This window comes from Mesoplodon densirostris, chromosome 14, assembly GCF_025265405.1.
Source record: "Mesoplodon densirostris isolate mMesDen1 chromosome 14, mMesDen1 primary haplotype, whole genome shotgun sequence".
NCBI lineage: Eukaryota > Metazoa > Chordata > Mammalia > Artiodactyla > Ziphiidae > Mesoplodon > Mesoplodon densirostris.
The window spans coordinates 18512542-18527661 of record NC_082674.1 but is presented as its reverse complement, the minus strand read 5'-3'; the positions used below and the strand labels follow the sequence as shown (position 1 = coordinate 18527661).

Here is a 15120-nt window from a genome sequence, read left to right as displayed (position 1 = left end):
CTCCAATAGCTCCATTGTCTCGGCCTCCGCCGGGAGCACTCGCAGTTATTAATGGGAAGCGGGGCTGAAAGGGAGTTTTGAAAATCGCCGAGACAAAGGCGCGGCACACCTGGAGCACGACTTCCCAATACCACGGCCGCCTCACAATGGCTGGGGCCGGGGCTCCCCGACCTTTAACTTCTCCCGCAACTTTTATGAAAGCAGAAAAGAAAAGACTAGACAAACACACACACACACACACACACACACGCGCGCGCGCACACGCACGCTGGCCCTGAGATGCTGAGATCGCCCCTAGGAGGCGGCTCTGAATGGCTGGCAGAGGCAAAGTGGCCTGCAGAGCCCCTGCCGGCCCAGGAGACAGGACGGCAATGAAAGAGCTTCCTGCCACCGCCTGGGTCCCCTTGTCCCTTCAGGGGCTCTGAGCAGCGTGAGGGGGCCCAGCTCATCCGGAAGCTAAGCAGGAGCCTTGGCGACATTTTCATTTTGATATCGCGGTTGGTAAAACAGACTGCTTTCTGCTGTCGTTCCCCGGGCTGTAGCCGCCTCCAGAAGAGGGGGAATGACCTGGAACTAACACCCCTGAGGCCTGGGTCCCCGAGGAGGGTCCACCTTGGACCTGCTCCCACAGACTCGGTGCGCCTCCATATACTCAACTGCAAGGCGGGTGACAAAGGTACTGATGTCATGGGGTTGTCTGAGGCTTGGAGGAGACAGTGATGTGAGCGTTCTCAGTACTAACACTGGTTAATAAGTAGCAGATTTATGACCATTTAGAACCGACTGCTGCTCAGGATCTTCTTCCAAACCCAAGTAACCGGTGCCCCAGGGGGCTTGCCTGGGTTACAGGCACCTAGTTAGGAAACCTGTATTGCCAACTGGGAGTTTCATGGTCATTTCACTGGTTAAATACCCTTCATCAACATGGCAGAGGACAACGCGGGGCCTCAGCCACCTGCTCGTCTTCCCATGTTAGTCACAGAGAGAGGCTTCATGGAAAATAAAACCACGCGCACTTTAACTTAAATAGGTGCCCGGCGCAGCTCCAGGGCTGCCCACACTCTGGAGCAGGCAGCGTCCAGGGAACGGGCTGCGGAGCTGTCCCAGGGCTGTGGGGGAAGCAGGCCCCTCTGCCCGGCTGCTGCTCACAGCGGACGCCAGGCAGGTCTTACCTTGGTGGTGACGGCAGAGGCAGAGCTGGCCACGAGGCTGGGGATGGCCTCGCTGCTGCCGGTGGTGCAGGGCGCGGGGGCCGTGGCGGGTGTGGGCAGCCGGGAGGGCACCCCGGGTAGCGGCAGGAGGCCGGGCCGGGCGCTGAGGCTGCTGGCTGTGCCGCCACCGGCCCCGGTGGTGGCACTGCAGATGCTGGTGGTCCCATGCGTCCCGTTGGCACTCCACTCGCGGCGATCCCAGCCCACCCGGTAATCTCTTTCGAAGCGGCTATGGTGCCGGGACATCTCGGTGGGCTGCGGCTGCTCCTCACGTGGAAACAGAGGCCGGACCTGCTGGCACAGAGTGGAGAGGAGGGAGATTTAGACCAACGGCAGCCCTGCCAGGACCCGAGGAGGACAGCACTGGCTTTCAGCATCCATTAAGCGCCTTCTCTACGCGCAAAGAAAGGGCTCTCAAGCGTTAGCTCATTCCATATTCACAGCAAGCCCACAAAGCATGGATCATTAGCCCCATCACAAATGAGGAATAAATGACTTGTCCGGGATCACATGGCGAAAGTATAGTCAACGAGATTTGAACCCAGTCACAGTTTAAAGTAATCCTTTCTGGTCTGGAGCATCACGTTGCCCTGGACGATGCATATCTGCGCCTTCTAATGATGGCTTGGGATTTTATCCCTCCATCCCCACTGGGAAAACAAGATCCCGTGGAGGCCCCAGGCTGCGTTTTCCTCAACCCTATGATGGGGTGAGAGTCTACAGTCTACAGTCTACGTCTGTAGACTCACTTTGTGGTGAACAAGGCCCTTGACATAGATCTCATTTGATCCTTGGAGTGGCCTGTGACGTGGCAGGGTCGTCCCCACTTTATGCACCAGGCAACTCATTCAGAATAAGTGATTCCCTCGAGGTCAGAAAACTAGAAGATGAGAAAGTGCCCGGGATCTCCAGCCTCCAGACCGTGGCTCAGTATACGACTCAAGTCTGAGAAGGTGTTAAGCCTCCGGGACTTGAGAGTTTTCTTTCATAACCTACAAACCCATTGCTGGCACCAGAGCCCCCCGTGCTCCCCGGCCTCTGTCAACCAGACCATCTCCCATACAACTTTCCCGAATATCCGAACATTAGGCCCTCAGTGTTGTCATGGAGACCTAGACACACCAGATACTCCGAGGGCCTCCTGCATCATCGGGGATCATATTTTGCTCAGCACGACAGTGACTTGCCTGGCTCCCTGCCAGCCACCCTCAGTCAGGAAGGATGTAAACATACAGGAGAGGCTGTCTCAGTCGGAGAGGCCTCAGCGAGGCAGAGGGGAGAACATAGGCAGTGCCGGGGCACGGATGAGGGTGAGTGTGGGGTCTGCCTGCACATCACATCCGCAGCCCTGCCCCTGCTCAGGCACAAGGGGTGTGGTCATCTATGACTCTTTTCCTCTCTCCACCCACTTCCTGTCTGGGGTGTGAGCTCCTGGAGGTCAGGGACAGGACAGCTCCTGGATCACTTTCCTATCGCACCAGTCCAGCTCAGCCTGGGGACTCCGGAATTGTTGGCTAGTAAACTGACCAGTTTATTTTTAAAATTTGTGTTAAGCCTGATCCTGGTCTGGCCTTGGCATGTCCAGAACTAGTGGCCAACTTCTGGCGCCACAGAGCCAGAGCCAGGGTCAGCCCAACCCGGGTTGTGGCTGGCGGGACCCTGGCAGCCACTGTCCCTTCCCTCGGCACTGTCCCCTCTTGCTGGGCGCACGACCCCGAGGCCTGGGCTCAGCCTGCAGGCCTACCTGAAGCAGAGCTGACCGTAACCTCTTAAGCTGGATGGTGGGTTCACTGTTTATTTCATCACTATGCTTCACGGCTTACACAATGCCACAAAAATTGTTTTTTCATCTATTCAATATTAATATCATAAAAATAAAAATAAATATCCCTTTGATCACCCTCACAAACTTTTCCGAGCCAGGTTCTCGGGAGAGATGTCTACACTTGGCTCTGGTCACCTTCCCTCCTCCAGGTCACACTGCAACCTGCTTCCATGTGGCCCTCACTCTGGCCACTCCTTGGGGGGTTGTTCTCATCGAGGTCAAGAAGGACCTGCTCGTTCCATTCAATGGGACATTGGTGGCCGTGTCTTCCTTGAACCCCCCCTCCACTTGGCGTGGTTGATGTCCTTCTGGAAAGCTCCTCTCTGTGGTTTCTGTGACGTCGTGCTCTCTCACTTTTTCTCCTTCCTCTGCTACTCCTTCTCGGTCTGCATTGCAGGCTCCTCTTTCTCAGCGCTTCCTGCAGGGCTCCTACTCCCTCCCCTTTGCTCACCCTACATGCTCTCCCTGGATGACCCCATTCAGCTCTCACCTCTTTACTGACGACTCCCAAGGCCACGTTTCCAGCTCCCTCCCTCTCCTTGCACCACGCCCACCATCCTACTGCCTGAAGGTACCTAAACCTTGTAGTCCCTAAATAAACTCATTGTTCTTTGCCCAAACACGCATTCTCAGGAATTCCCTCTCTCTGAGAAAGCCGCATGTCCATCCCCATATTTCACAGCGGGGTCTTTGCGTCTGTTGCTCTAGTTGTTTTTCAGATCTGCCCCCCTCCATCTGCACATCCATCCCAAATCGTGTCTCCCACATGGATTATCCCATCGGTCCTCTGCCCCCAGCTGCACCCTTCTTGTCCATCCTCCACCAACTGCCCTTATGGCTTTTTTTTTTTTTTAAACATCTTTATTGGAGTATAATTGCTTTACAATGGTGTGTTAGTTTCTGCTTTATAACAAAGTGAATCAGTTATACATATATATCTGTTCCCATATCCCTTCCCTCTTGCGTCTCCCTCCCTCCCACCCTCCCTATCCCACCCCTCTAGGTGGTCACAAAGCACTGAACTGATCTCCCTGTGCTATGCGGCTGCTTCCCACTAGCTATCTGTTTTACATTTGGTAGTGTATATATGTCCATGCCACTCTCTCACTTCGTCCCAGCTTACCCTTGCCCTTATGGCTTTTTAAAGCACAGGTCTGGTCACCATCCTCTCCTCTCCTGCTTTAAACCCTATCCTTCAGAATACAGTCCAGACTCCTCAGGGTGGCCCAGAGGACACTTGAGCATCTGGGTTGCCTCACTTTTCTAGCATCACTGTTCACTCTTCCCACCCCAGAGGCGATGCCCGGCCATTCCAAACGCTGTAGTTTCTGAGGGCATCGCACCCTCTCTCACCTTGGGGACAAGTCCCCCCGGCTCCTCTGCCAGAACTGGCTTCCCCCTCCCCCTGGCTAAGTCCTGTGTGTCAGTTATGACCCAACTCAGGCACTGACTCTTCTCAGAGGTTGCACTGACCTTCACTCCCGCCCCAGGTCAAGTGAGAGGCACTCCTTTGTCCCCCTGAACATCTGAACCCACCATCATCCCAGCATCCATGGATGGCTGTTGTACGTTTACTACCTTGAGAGTAAACTCCAGGCTTATTGTCTCTGTAATCTTAGCACCTAGCAGACTCTGGCATAGAAGGGTGTTCACGAAATGTTTGCTGAATGAACAAACACGTGTTTATTCCTTCTTAATTGCTCTATGTTTCAGGAAGGGACAAACACATTTGTGTAAAGGGAGAACCTCAGACACAAACACCTTGAGTCTTCCAGCTGGAAACTCTGTGTAGGCACTGGAGTTAGGAAATGTCCTACCTTTCTAGGAAATCAGAACTGGAGTCTCTAAGGACAGCTCTGAAAGGAGAATCTACGTGTCCAGGGTCAGCTGGACCACAGAGCTTAGACTCTGGTCTCCTGAGATTCACCTGCCTAGGCAGGGCTCTGGTTAATTACCAGTCCCCCCAGGGGCGCCTGCTTCCCTAGGCTGGATCCTAAGTGGGGCAGAGATGATGCTCAAAGTTCAAAACACTGTGTCCTCTTTCTGCTCACCCAGAAGACCCGTCCAGCCTCCCTTGTAGTTGGGTTGGGATCATGCATCTGAATTCAGGCAGACAGAATAAGTGGGGAGGGGCCCTTTAAAAACATCCTGTATGATCCTGTGGTTCTCTCTGCTTGCCGTGGCAACCTCAGAGGCCACACTTCCCAGCTGGTGCAGCGATCTGACGGGAGAGGGTTGTTCCCTCAGCGCTGGACTTGGAATGATTAGGACATAAATCTTTATCGTGTTAAGGCACTGAGATTGGCAGTTTGTTACCTAAAAGTCTAGTCTAGCCTGGTTGATACACGAAATCAGCCCCTACATTCCTACAAAACAACACAACCTCACATATTGTCAAGGAACCATCTCCTTCCAGCTGGTGAGGATGGAGATGAGGAGGGCTGGCATTCAGGTGGCCAGCAACCCTGCGCCCCTGAGACGCGCCCACAGGTGGCAGAGTGTGCTTGGGATCAGGTCAAAGGGGCCCCCTTGGCTCCAAGGACACCACTGATGCCGATCATACCTCTCAGCTCGCTGCCTTGGGCTGGGCCGCCTGCTGGACCCCATGGTGGTTCCCTCTTCCTCACAGCCCTGGTGTGAGGCAGGAAAGCTGGCCCAGCAGCTGCACCTCCGGGGATCCCCACCCCGCTGCTCAGCCCTTCAAGTCTCCTGAAAACGCCGGAGAGGAGATGGAAACTCAGGCAGCTGGAGGCCACACAATCTGGTCTCAGCCTCATTAAGTGTATCCAAAATAAAGGTCGACTATTTGCATGGCAGGTTTGGGTTCAACTTCATCCCTCAGTTTAATTTCCCCTTTCAAATGGTACGAAAGGAGAGTGCTGCCTGGTGTACCCTGGTGAGACGGCAGAGTGCCAGCACCAGAGGTGGCCATGTCAGTACTTCCTGCTGGGCTGTGGCCCCTGTGCCCACACGTGCATCCCGGGCGGTGGGGAGAGAGGCATCAGGAAGTGCTCCCTGGGGCGGGAGGAGGCCCCCAGCACACGAGGCATCTCAGACGAGACTGGTCAAGCAATTACAGACAGAACATGTAGAAATGCTTCCTTGTCATGGCGTGTACCTGGTAGGCGGCCTACGAACTGGCAGAGCCTGGCTCGGGGCCCGGCACTGAGAGAGGAGGGTGTCTGGCTGCAGCCATTCCCGAGCATGTGGGGCTGTTTACCAGGAACCAGGGCTCACACCTGGGTGGGGTTAGTGTGTGGCCCGCACCTCTTCAAATCCATGCACATGTGTGAAGAAAGAGCTCTAGGGTCTAGAAAATCCTATATTCGTGGGTGGAGGCAGGTCAGGCCGAGGTCCAGGGTACAGATGTTTCGGGGCAGGTCCTGGGTTAAATCTGAAAAGTCGCCCAGAGGTGGGAGTTTTGCGTGTGAGACTTGGCTCTGGCCTCTGGGATCCTGAGTGGCAAAACTGTTTCTCCACCACGAGTGCTGTCCTTTGCACCGTCCCAGGGATGCTGGGCTGACAGAGAGGAGGGGACATCCCTAGGGCGGGGGAACCCCATTTTTCCTTGCCTGAAGCCACAAGTCTCCCAGTCCCTAAAATGCACGCACCTCCACCATCTCACTTGGTGGCCCCCTGTGCAGACACGTGGGTTTCCACTTTTCAGAGCCCGACCCGGATCCAGAGAGGCTGAGCCTGGGCCCAGTGCACCACTCGGGAAGCCGGTCCCAGCCCCTGGTTCCCAGTCCCTTCCCTCTGTACACACCTCTCCTCCCCCCAGGGAGAGGGAGGGGAGAAGAGGCCCTGCCTACAGAAGCACAGCAACTGGGAAGAGTGGGATGAACGCCACCCTGGGATGCTCCTGATGGGCTGCTGTGAATGCACAACCAATGTTCCTGCACCACCCGTCCCCCACCCCCCGCCCTGCCCCCGTCTCCCCGTTCAGAGCCTCAACACACATGGGCACGCCCTGAGCCTAAGGACAGAGTCCCCCCAGCACCCCAGAAATGCAGCAGGGCCACACTAACCAGCTCCAGGGAGAATCACGGCCGTCAAGCCCAACTACCTCAAAGCTGAGATGATCCCTTGGAAGCGTTACAGAGGCCACCCTGGTGTGCCCGGTAGCACCTCCGTGCCCCGTGAGGAAGGCCTTCTTTGTCCAGGGCTCCTCTCCAGGAGAGAGTGGAGGGTCTGTTCTGGCCGCCTCCAATCCTGGGGGATGAGGTACCAGCTCCCATGACGGCTCACCTGCTCACCAGAAAGGGTGTGTGCTCCCCCGGGAGGGGCCTTGCCCTGGGACCTCCACACACAAGCTTCACCCTTGGGCTTCCCTTCCATCCGGAGTGAATGGAAGTTGGAAGCCGGCTTCCCTGCCTACTGGGCACTGGGGACAATTCCTCAGTGTGGCCAGTACCACTAGAGCACCAGGTGTGTAGGGACACAGGAGGGACCACCCGGTCCCCAGGCTCTTTCGATTCCCTTGGAGGAGTCGGCCGGGTTGCTAACTGGGATGAAAACCAAATGACAAAACTGCCCCAGCCCCTGACTTCCAGCTCTTACTCCAAACCTCCGCCCACTGCCTGTCCCTGGAACCCTTATCTCCCTGCCTCTCTCCTTCTCTGTGCTCCTGATGCCCAGATAGAAAGCATGTCCGGGGCCTCCACTGTGCACCCATCCTCCCTTGTCTTAGTTTTGCTGCAGCTGCTGAAAAGGAGTAATTCCACCTGTCTGGAGTTTGATCCAAAGTTTTAGGTGTTGTTTCTCTTATTTTTACATTTTCTATGCTGTGGTTAGGTTACCTCTGTAATGATAGAAAACTTAATGTCTCTACTTCAGAGCTGTACAGGAAATAGTCTGGTACTATGGAGCCTACCTTATGCATCCTTCCCCGCTGGGAAATATGGGCTCCACCCCAGTTGGTGCCCGGTTTAAGGTCCAGTTCAGACTCTGGAAAACATGCATAGAGCTGAACGCTTCCATGCTCAATGCTCCTGTCCGACCCCGAGAGCTGGGCAGGCCCCTTGGTGTCCGGCGCCTCTCTGGCCCTGTGCACAGGCTGGCCATCGAGCTGTTGTGTTCCGAGGCCTCTCTGCAAAGGGGTCCACACTCCTTGTTCTGTGCGGGGAAGCCATACCTAACTATCTCCCTGAGTCCAAGTGCTGGGCCTGGCCCCTCTGGTCTGCCAGCTCAGCCCTCAGTGACCACTCCAGGACTCAACCCGGGACCCCTGGGCAGTGGAAAGAGAGCTGGGTAGAGAGTCAAGAGGGTTAAGTTTGACCCCCAGCACCACCCCTTACTAGCCCCAGGAACTCGGGGATGCTGCAGGTTATTCATTTGGAAAGCGGGGATGGACAGCGCTACCTGCCCCCAGGGCCTCTGTGAGGACCAGACTGTAAATCCTGTGGGCCCTCTGCACACGGGGAAAAGCCCTGTCACTGGGTAATGAGCAGGTCTGAGTTACAGGGCAGAAAAGGATAGGCCTGCAACTCCAAGGCCGACAGCAGCCTGGCAAGTTTCTGGGATGAGGACAAAGGAGGCTGTGAACTACGAAGCTGTGTGGGTCTGTGTCTCACAGACTCCCCGAGACCCCCTGTGCTGGGGGGGCAGCCAGGACCTTGCAGGGTGCTCCGTCACCCGGGGCCACTGGGAGACAACACACTGGGGTGGAAGGCAGGTCATCCTCAGCTGAACATCTGTGACCTAGGGGATCTCCTACTGCAAACCCTACAGCCTGCTTTGATGGATGGGCTTCTGCCTGAAGCTCAGGGGTGCCATGATGGACCCAAGTCCAGGGCCCGAGGATGGCCTGGAGGAGGGCAACCAGCGGACACCAGGCTCAGCCCTGCTGCCCGGGCTGTATCTCTGTAATTCAGTCTCATGTACACTTGCTGGATACCAGGTCAGCATCCTGCCCCACAGACTTGCCTCAACGTGAATAATGCATGAATAAATAATTAAGTACTGTGACTGTCACAGTCCTTTCCTTTGTATTGTCCATGTGGGGCTGGGGCCCAGGGGCCACTGGCCGGGAACCCATGACACTCCTGAGGCCACGTGCTCGAGGACCAGCAGGCTGTGCAGCCCTGGACTCGCTGCAGGACGCGCTCTGCGCCCTCACTATTGACATGCCCCGTGTGCACACGCTGTGCCAGGGATCACAGGTGACCAATGACCCTTCCCTCCTTCCTATCATTAAGGCACGCGGAGGAGTGGGCGCTGGCTGTAAGGACCTGAAGGCGTGATTAATCCACAGGCCAGTGGGGAGCCCACACTACCTCCAGACAGGGGGCTGAGGGATGAGCCACGGCTCGTCCGGCCCCGTAGGAAAACGTGTGATTGCCTCATCTGGGGGAGACACACTGCCCAGTTGGCTGGAACAGTCGGTGTCCATCTTTCTTATTTTCGTTTCCCTCTCTGCATCTTTTAGCCTTTCTTCTGGAGCAAGATAATCAACAGCAGCCAGAACACCGTCTTGGCAAATGCAATACAAAGGAATTCTACAGGTGCTTCTGGAGAAGCCGGCTTGGCCCTGACTTGGCACAGATGTCAGCAGGAGCTGGGGGCACCCCTCGGAAATGCCTCCCAGCTTCCTGGGGCTGCCTCGGCTCCCACCGACCCCCATCCCCACCGAGACCCCACTGACTTAGACGACTTGATTCTGGCTGAGGCTCGGGGGTGGGCCTGCTCCAGCCCCTCCTGCAGGAGGCATCCTCTGACCAGCCCTCTCTTCTCTGAGCTCCAGCCAACGACCCAGCGATGGGCTGGCACGTTCCACCACCCAAGTGAATGTCACTCCTCAAGGGTGTGCTCCCTAAAGACAGGACCCCCCTCTGTTTTCTCCATGGACCTGACCGGGCACAGTCTGGGCACCCGGGCACGGGACACAGGAAATGCTCCCAGATCAAAGTGGCAAGCCTCTTCCAGCTTGGAACACACTCTGAGGCAAGAGAGGCGCCCAGGGTGAAAAAAGCAAGGAGGCCACCCTCTCAGGTCTGGCCCTGAAAGCGCGGCCTCCTTACAGATTTCCTCATCCGTCTTATCCAGTCCAGTTCCCGCTCCTGGGGGAAGGTATTCCTCAGCGGGCAGCAGGTGTTCAGCACCTCCAAGTGGATATAAAATGTTCGGGTAGTGGGGGCCACGTGTAGGTGCCAGACTGGACCCAGGGCCCTGTTTCAAATCCTTTGGACCAGCTCAGAAGCCAAGGAAGCTCTGGAACAGTCACAGGCTGACACCAGCCTCTTCCTGTTCTCAGCCAGAGGAGTGACCTAGGTGTGGTTTTATTGTTAGCGCCTCTCCTTAAATACCAAGGCCCCAGTGAACTGAGCACAGCCATTGCCGTCATATTTCACCCCTGCTCTGAAAGGGCCTTTCCCTTCCACCTGCTTTGGGCATCCAGGAGGGACTACTGTCCTCCTGTGAATACCACCCGCCCCCGCCCCCCGCCCAGCCGTCACTGGTCACTCACTCAGCAGGGTAAGTGTGAAGGTTTCCCAGTCCAGGTGCCAGGCTGCGGTAGCTCATCCCAGCCCCGCTGCTTAGCTGCTGGCAGTTTCCGCCAAGACCTGCTGCAGCACCAGGGTCTGGACCCAACCAAGCAGCTTCTACCAGGCCCGCCAGCCTGGGGGGAGAAGGGAGTCAGGGATGTGATAGCCCAGATTAGAAACCAGGGCAGTGACACCTGACCTCCGCTTCCCTTCCCTCAGGGGGCATCAATCTCTGTTACAGAGGGCTTGAGGGTGTCATCTTTACCTTTAAAGGAAGACAGGGAACCTGCTTCCTCCACCACCAGCTAAACCTGCGTGTATTTCCTAGGTCTTGGCTCATCCAAAGCTTTGGGGGAGACACACGCCAGCAGACCCCAGACCAGTGAATGGACTGGCTCAGGGGAGGGCAGTGAGGGAGCCCCTGCATTAAAGGTCCCATGGTGGTCACGGCAACAACAGGATGTGTTGACACTGGCTTTTATAAGTCGGGGAGATGAAGAGGAGAGGATGAAGACGAGGTAGTGGCCTAAGCACCCCCTGACCAAGTGCAGTCTGTGGATCTGCAGCATTGGCACACCTGGGGGCTTGTTAGACTGCAGAATCCCAGGCCCAGCCTCAGCACTACTGAGCTGAAATCTGCGGTTTTCACAAGATCCCCCGGGAGGACCTGAATGCAGGTAGAGCCTGAGACACACCAGCCTAAGATCCGTGCATTAGCAGGGCCAGAGTTGGCCCTAGGACCCCGGCACTCTGACGCTCCTACAGTGCTCGCCCCTGCACTGTGGTCCTCGGAAGGCCCCGGTGGGCAGAGGTATTTTGGAGAAAATCCACATTCCATAATTACAGGGCTTAATACATGACCTAAAAAAGACAAACGTCTCAAAATGCTTTTCTGATGATAGGTTTCCAGAAAAATGCCACCAATTCCTTTTCTGGGCCCAATTTCTAACGCAAAAAGCAATCTCCCTGCCTCGGAAAGGTGGTATCCAGTGCCTGTGTTAGAGGAACAATATTAAAAGCCCAAGCCTCCCACTGCTGTCCCTTTCCGTGTGCACCTTTACTTTGAGACGTTCTGGCTGTGGGTTTTGACGCAGTCATTTTTTTTTTTTCAGAAAGGCACACAGGATTCAGAGCCTTTTCTCATGGGACTAACTGACTAGGCATTTGTGCTATTGCTACTGGTGTAAATCATTATAATGGTGATAATGAAAAATAAAAAAGATATTGGAAATGACAGTTGGCAGCATAATATCAGCATAGACTGAGGGAAGAAGGGAGGTGTGTATAAATTAGGGGCTCGTAAACATCAGGATCGATGAGGAGCTCTGGCGGGCGGGTATGGTTCGATGGCACAGAGGACAATTATCCAGAGTTACCATGACGAGGAACCATCTTTGCTCCTTCTGACTCCCTGTTCTCGGTGGCTTCACAGAGAATGGAAACACTAGAGCCTGGAGCCTGCTTTCCCACGGCCCTGCAAACACACGGTTGCAGAACTGGGAGCTAGACTTTGCAGTTACTTCCCCTCTCCAAGCAGGCCTCCTGCCGTCTCACAGGCTGCCTCTGGCACGCCTGATTATTCCGAATCTTGCAGAATCGACTAATTCAACAAGATGCCTCTTCACAGCAAATGCTGTTCATCAGTGACCCAAGCTGATGGATGAATCCTACTCGGTGCCTGGAGCCAGACCTAGCAGCAAGAGTTGCGAAGAAGAAAGACGAATACTCGCTCTCTATTTGGCTGCCAGAAATGCTCTTGCAATTTGCTGTCTTCTAGACAAGGGTCTATTCAAAAGTCTATTTGGAAACATCAGGGAACGGCCGTCACATGGCTGGCAGATCATACTGCCTGTGACAGGATATTATCTTCCTTGGGAGAGACTCCACGGCTTTTTTTATTTCACTGAGTAAGTAGTGTCTGGGCTGATGGCCACAGAATTGCCCCAAGGGCTGGGGACATTAAAATCCCTGTCCGGAGTGAATGCAGAACCAACAGCCACTTCAGCAGCGAGATTTGTGGCACCTTCACCAGCGCTGGCGTGAGCACGCTGCTCCCTCTTCTCCATCTCTGGGGGCTCCTGCTTGCCCAGAACCCCTTCCTGGGAAATTAAGAGGTAGCCTGGGTTTCCCTGGTGGCACAGTGGTTGAGAGTCTGCCTGCCGATGCAGGGGACACGGGTTCGTGCCCCGGTCTGGGAAGATCCCACATGCCGCAGAGCGGCTGGGCCCGTGAGCCATGGCTGCTGAGCCTGCGCGTCCGGAGCCTGTGCTCCGCAACGGGAGAGGCCACAACAGTGAGAGGCCCATGTACCGCAAAAAAAAAAAAAAAAAAAAAAAGCGGTAGCCTGCTTCCTTTTCTGGGGCTCCACTTTCACGAGTCAGGACTCTGCCCCCTTTTCCCTCCCAAGCAACCCCTTAGGCATATGCTCTTGATTAATACACGTTCTTCCCTTTCCTTGTCAAGTCGTATCCAATTTACTGACCACCTCTTGCCTTCATTATGCCTGGCTCTGTGCAAGATCCTTAATGCAGGCAAGGAGGCGGCAAGGTTCTGGCTTTCGTGGAAAGTAGCACTGTCAAGAGGAAAGCACACAGTAAGGATACAGAAAAGCATGAGCACCCGTGGGCTCAGGGGAGGGAGTGGATGGTCTGGGCTGGAGCCCAGGGTAGCTCAGCTTCCTGGAGCTTCATTCATTTCAGAGAACAGACTGTATTTGAGCTAGGACAGTGTGAGGGTGAGCATGTGGGAGAGGAAATAAATGCCAAGGATGGAAGTCTCAGCTTTGCCCGCCATGCATCCGGCCCACTGAGCTCATCCCAGACGTGGGCTATAACACCCTCTCCCAGAGAGAGAGGTCCCTAAAAAGCCTTTGCTTCTGCTTTGGGAGCTGAGGGCCAACACTGCTCACTGGGGCTTCCTCCATGATCAACAGGGGAGGGGAGGAGTGTTTTGGGCCCCTTGGGAGAGGCTTTTGTCCCCTGGTTCTGGCCACTGACACTTTGCTTCGGCCACTCTCCTGCTCACCTCTCTCTCAAGGGCCTGGCTTATCTCAGACCTCAGAGCCTCCTCTACCTTCGTTTTGGGAGCTGCTGCCCTGTCTTGTTGTACTTGCTTCAGCTTTTCACTGTCTTTATTCTAGGTCTGCATTTTTAATTAAATTAAATTAAAAACAAACAAACAAAAACCCCAAACAACTACCCAGACCAGAGGGCAGCCTGTTTCGAGGTCGTGTGTTTTATCACCACCCAAGCATGCAAACGAGGCAGCCTCTGTTGACAAGTTCACATCTCCAGTGCAGAGCTGGCTGTTTGAACAGCTTGTGTGCAGTAATTGAGACATAGATTTTTGTTGCTTTTCTGTTTATTTTTAGATTAACCAAGCAGGGACACTTGGCTTCTAGGCTGCCACTTCCACCCTGTCGGGCACCCTGGGACCGCTGGCCCCATGCCCACCAGCTGCAAGGACCACCATATTCCCTCTGGGTTCCCCCTGCCCTGGGTTTGTTCTGCTTCTAACTCTGTTTGACCTTCACCGTGACCCTCAGGGCTCACGGCAGGGAAGCTGATGAATGCAGGCTGACCGCTGGCTGTTCCCTAACCCCCAAGTCCCTGAAGACTGTATCCCCACAATGCTGGACTCTCACAGCCACTCTGTGGTCAGACACTCCCTTGGACAACAGTGTTACCCGAGGCACAGAGCATTAGGGCAGAGATGGAACTGGGATCCAGACCTGCCATTCCCAGGGCAAGGGGGCTCCAACGAAGGAAAGGCCACAGGGCTCAGAGAAGATTCTCCCAGGGTTAGTTTTCTATTTGGGCCACTTAAAAAATTTATGTTTGCATTCACCTGGATAAGTGAGTTAGGCTACGATGATAAATAGCCAATCTCAGTAGCTTAACTACAATTGTGTGCTTTTCACTCATGCTACCCGCTCACCACTGGTCACCTGGGGTCATCCTTCTTTAGGACCCAGGCTGAGAGAGCGCCCCTCACCTGGGCTCTGCTGGTCATGGTGGCAGAGGAAAAGAGGGTTTGGGGAATCGCACACACTGGCTCTTAAAGCTGTCCCTTGAAAGGGACACGCGTCCTTCCTGCTCTCATGTCATTGGCCAAAGCAAGCCACGTGGCCATGTCTTCAAGCAGGTGGAGGAGTGCAACCCTACCATCTGCCTAGAAGAATAAACAGTTATGGGGAAAAGACAGAGATGAAAGTGTGTGTGTGTGTGTGTGTGTGTGTGTGTGTGTGTGTGTGTGTATAGAGTGCCCAGCCTGGGCTAAGTTCTCCTCCTCTGAACCCTACAGCATCCCTGAATCCCTCTATCTCACCAGGAGCCACATTTGCTTGACACGCTACGATTTTTTTTTTTTTTTTTTTTTGCGGTACACGGGCCTCTCACTGTTGTGACCTCTCCGGTTGCGGAGCACAGGCTCCGGATGCGCAGGCTTAGTGGCCATGGTTCACGGGCCCAGCCGCTCCGCGGCATGTGGGATCTTCCCGGACCGGGGCACGAACCTGTGTCCCCTGCATTGGCAGGAGGACTCTCAACCACAGTGCCACCAGGGAAGCCCGACACGCTACGATTTTTGTCTTCTCATCCCA

General features: G+C 55.1%; 1 protein-coding gene across 2 annotated transcripts in view; it reads right to left on the bottom strand.

Annotated features, from left to right (window-relative positions):
* The window catches only part of KLHL29 (kelch like family member 29), a 312110-nt gene that overhangs the window by 140421 nt on the left and 156569 nt on the right, over positions 1-15120 (bottom strand). The window contains exon 3 of one of the 2 annotated variants that reach the window (XM_060117757.1): positions 1173-1505. In XM_060117757.1, the coding sequence (XP_059973740.1) occupies positions 1173-1457 (285 nt within the window). In that variant the 5' untranslated portion in view covers positions 1458-1505. The remainder of the gene's footprint in view (positions 1-1172; positions 1506-15120) is intronic. The other variant, XM_060117756.1, reaches the window with a different exon arrangement.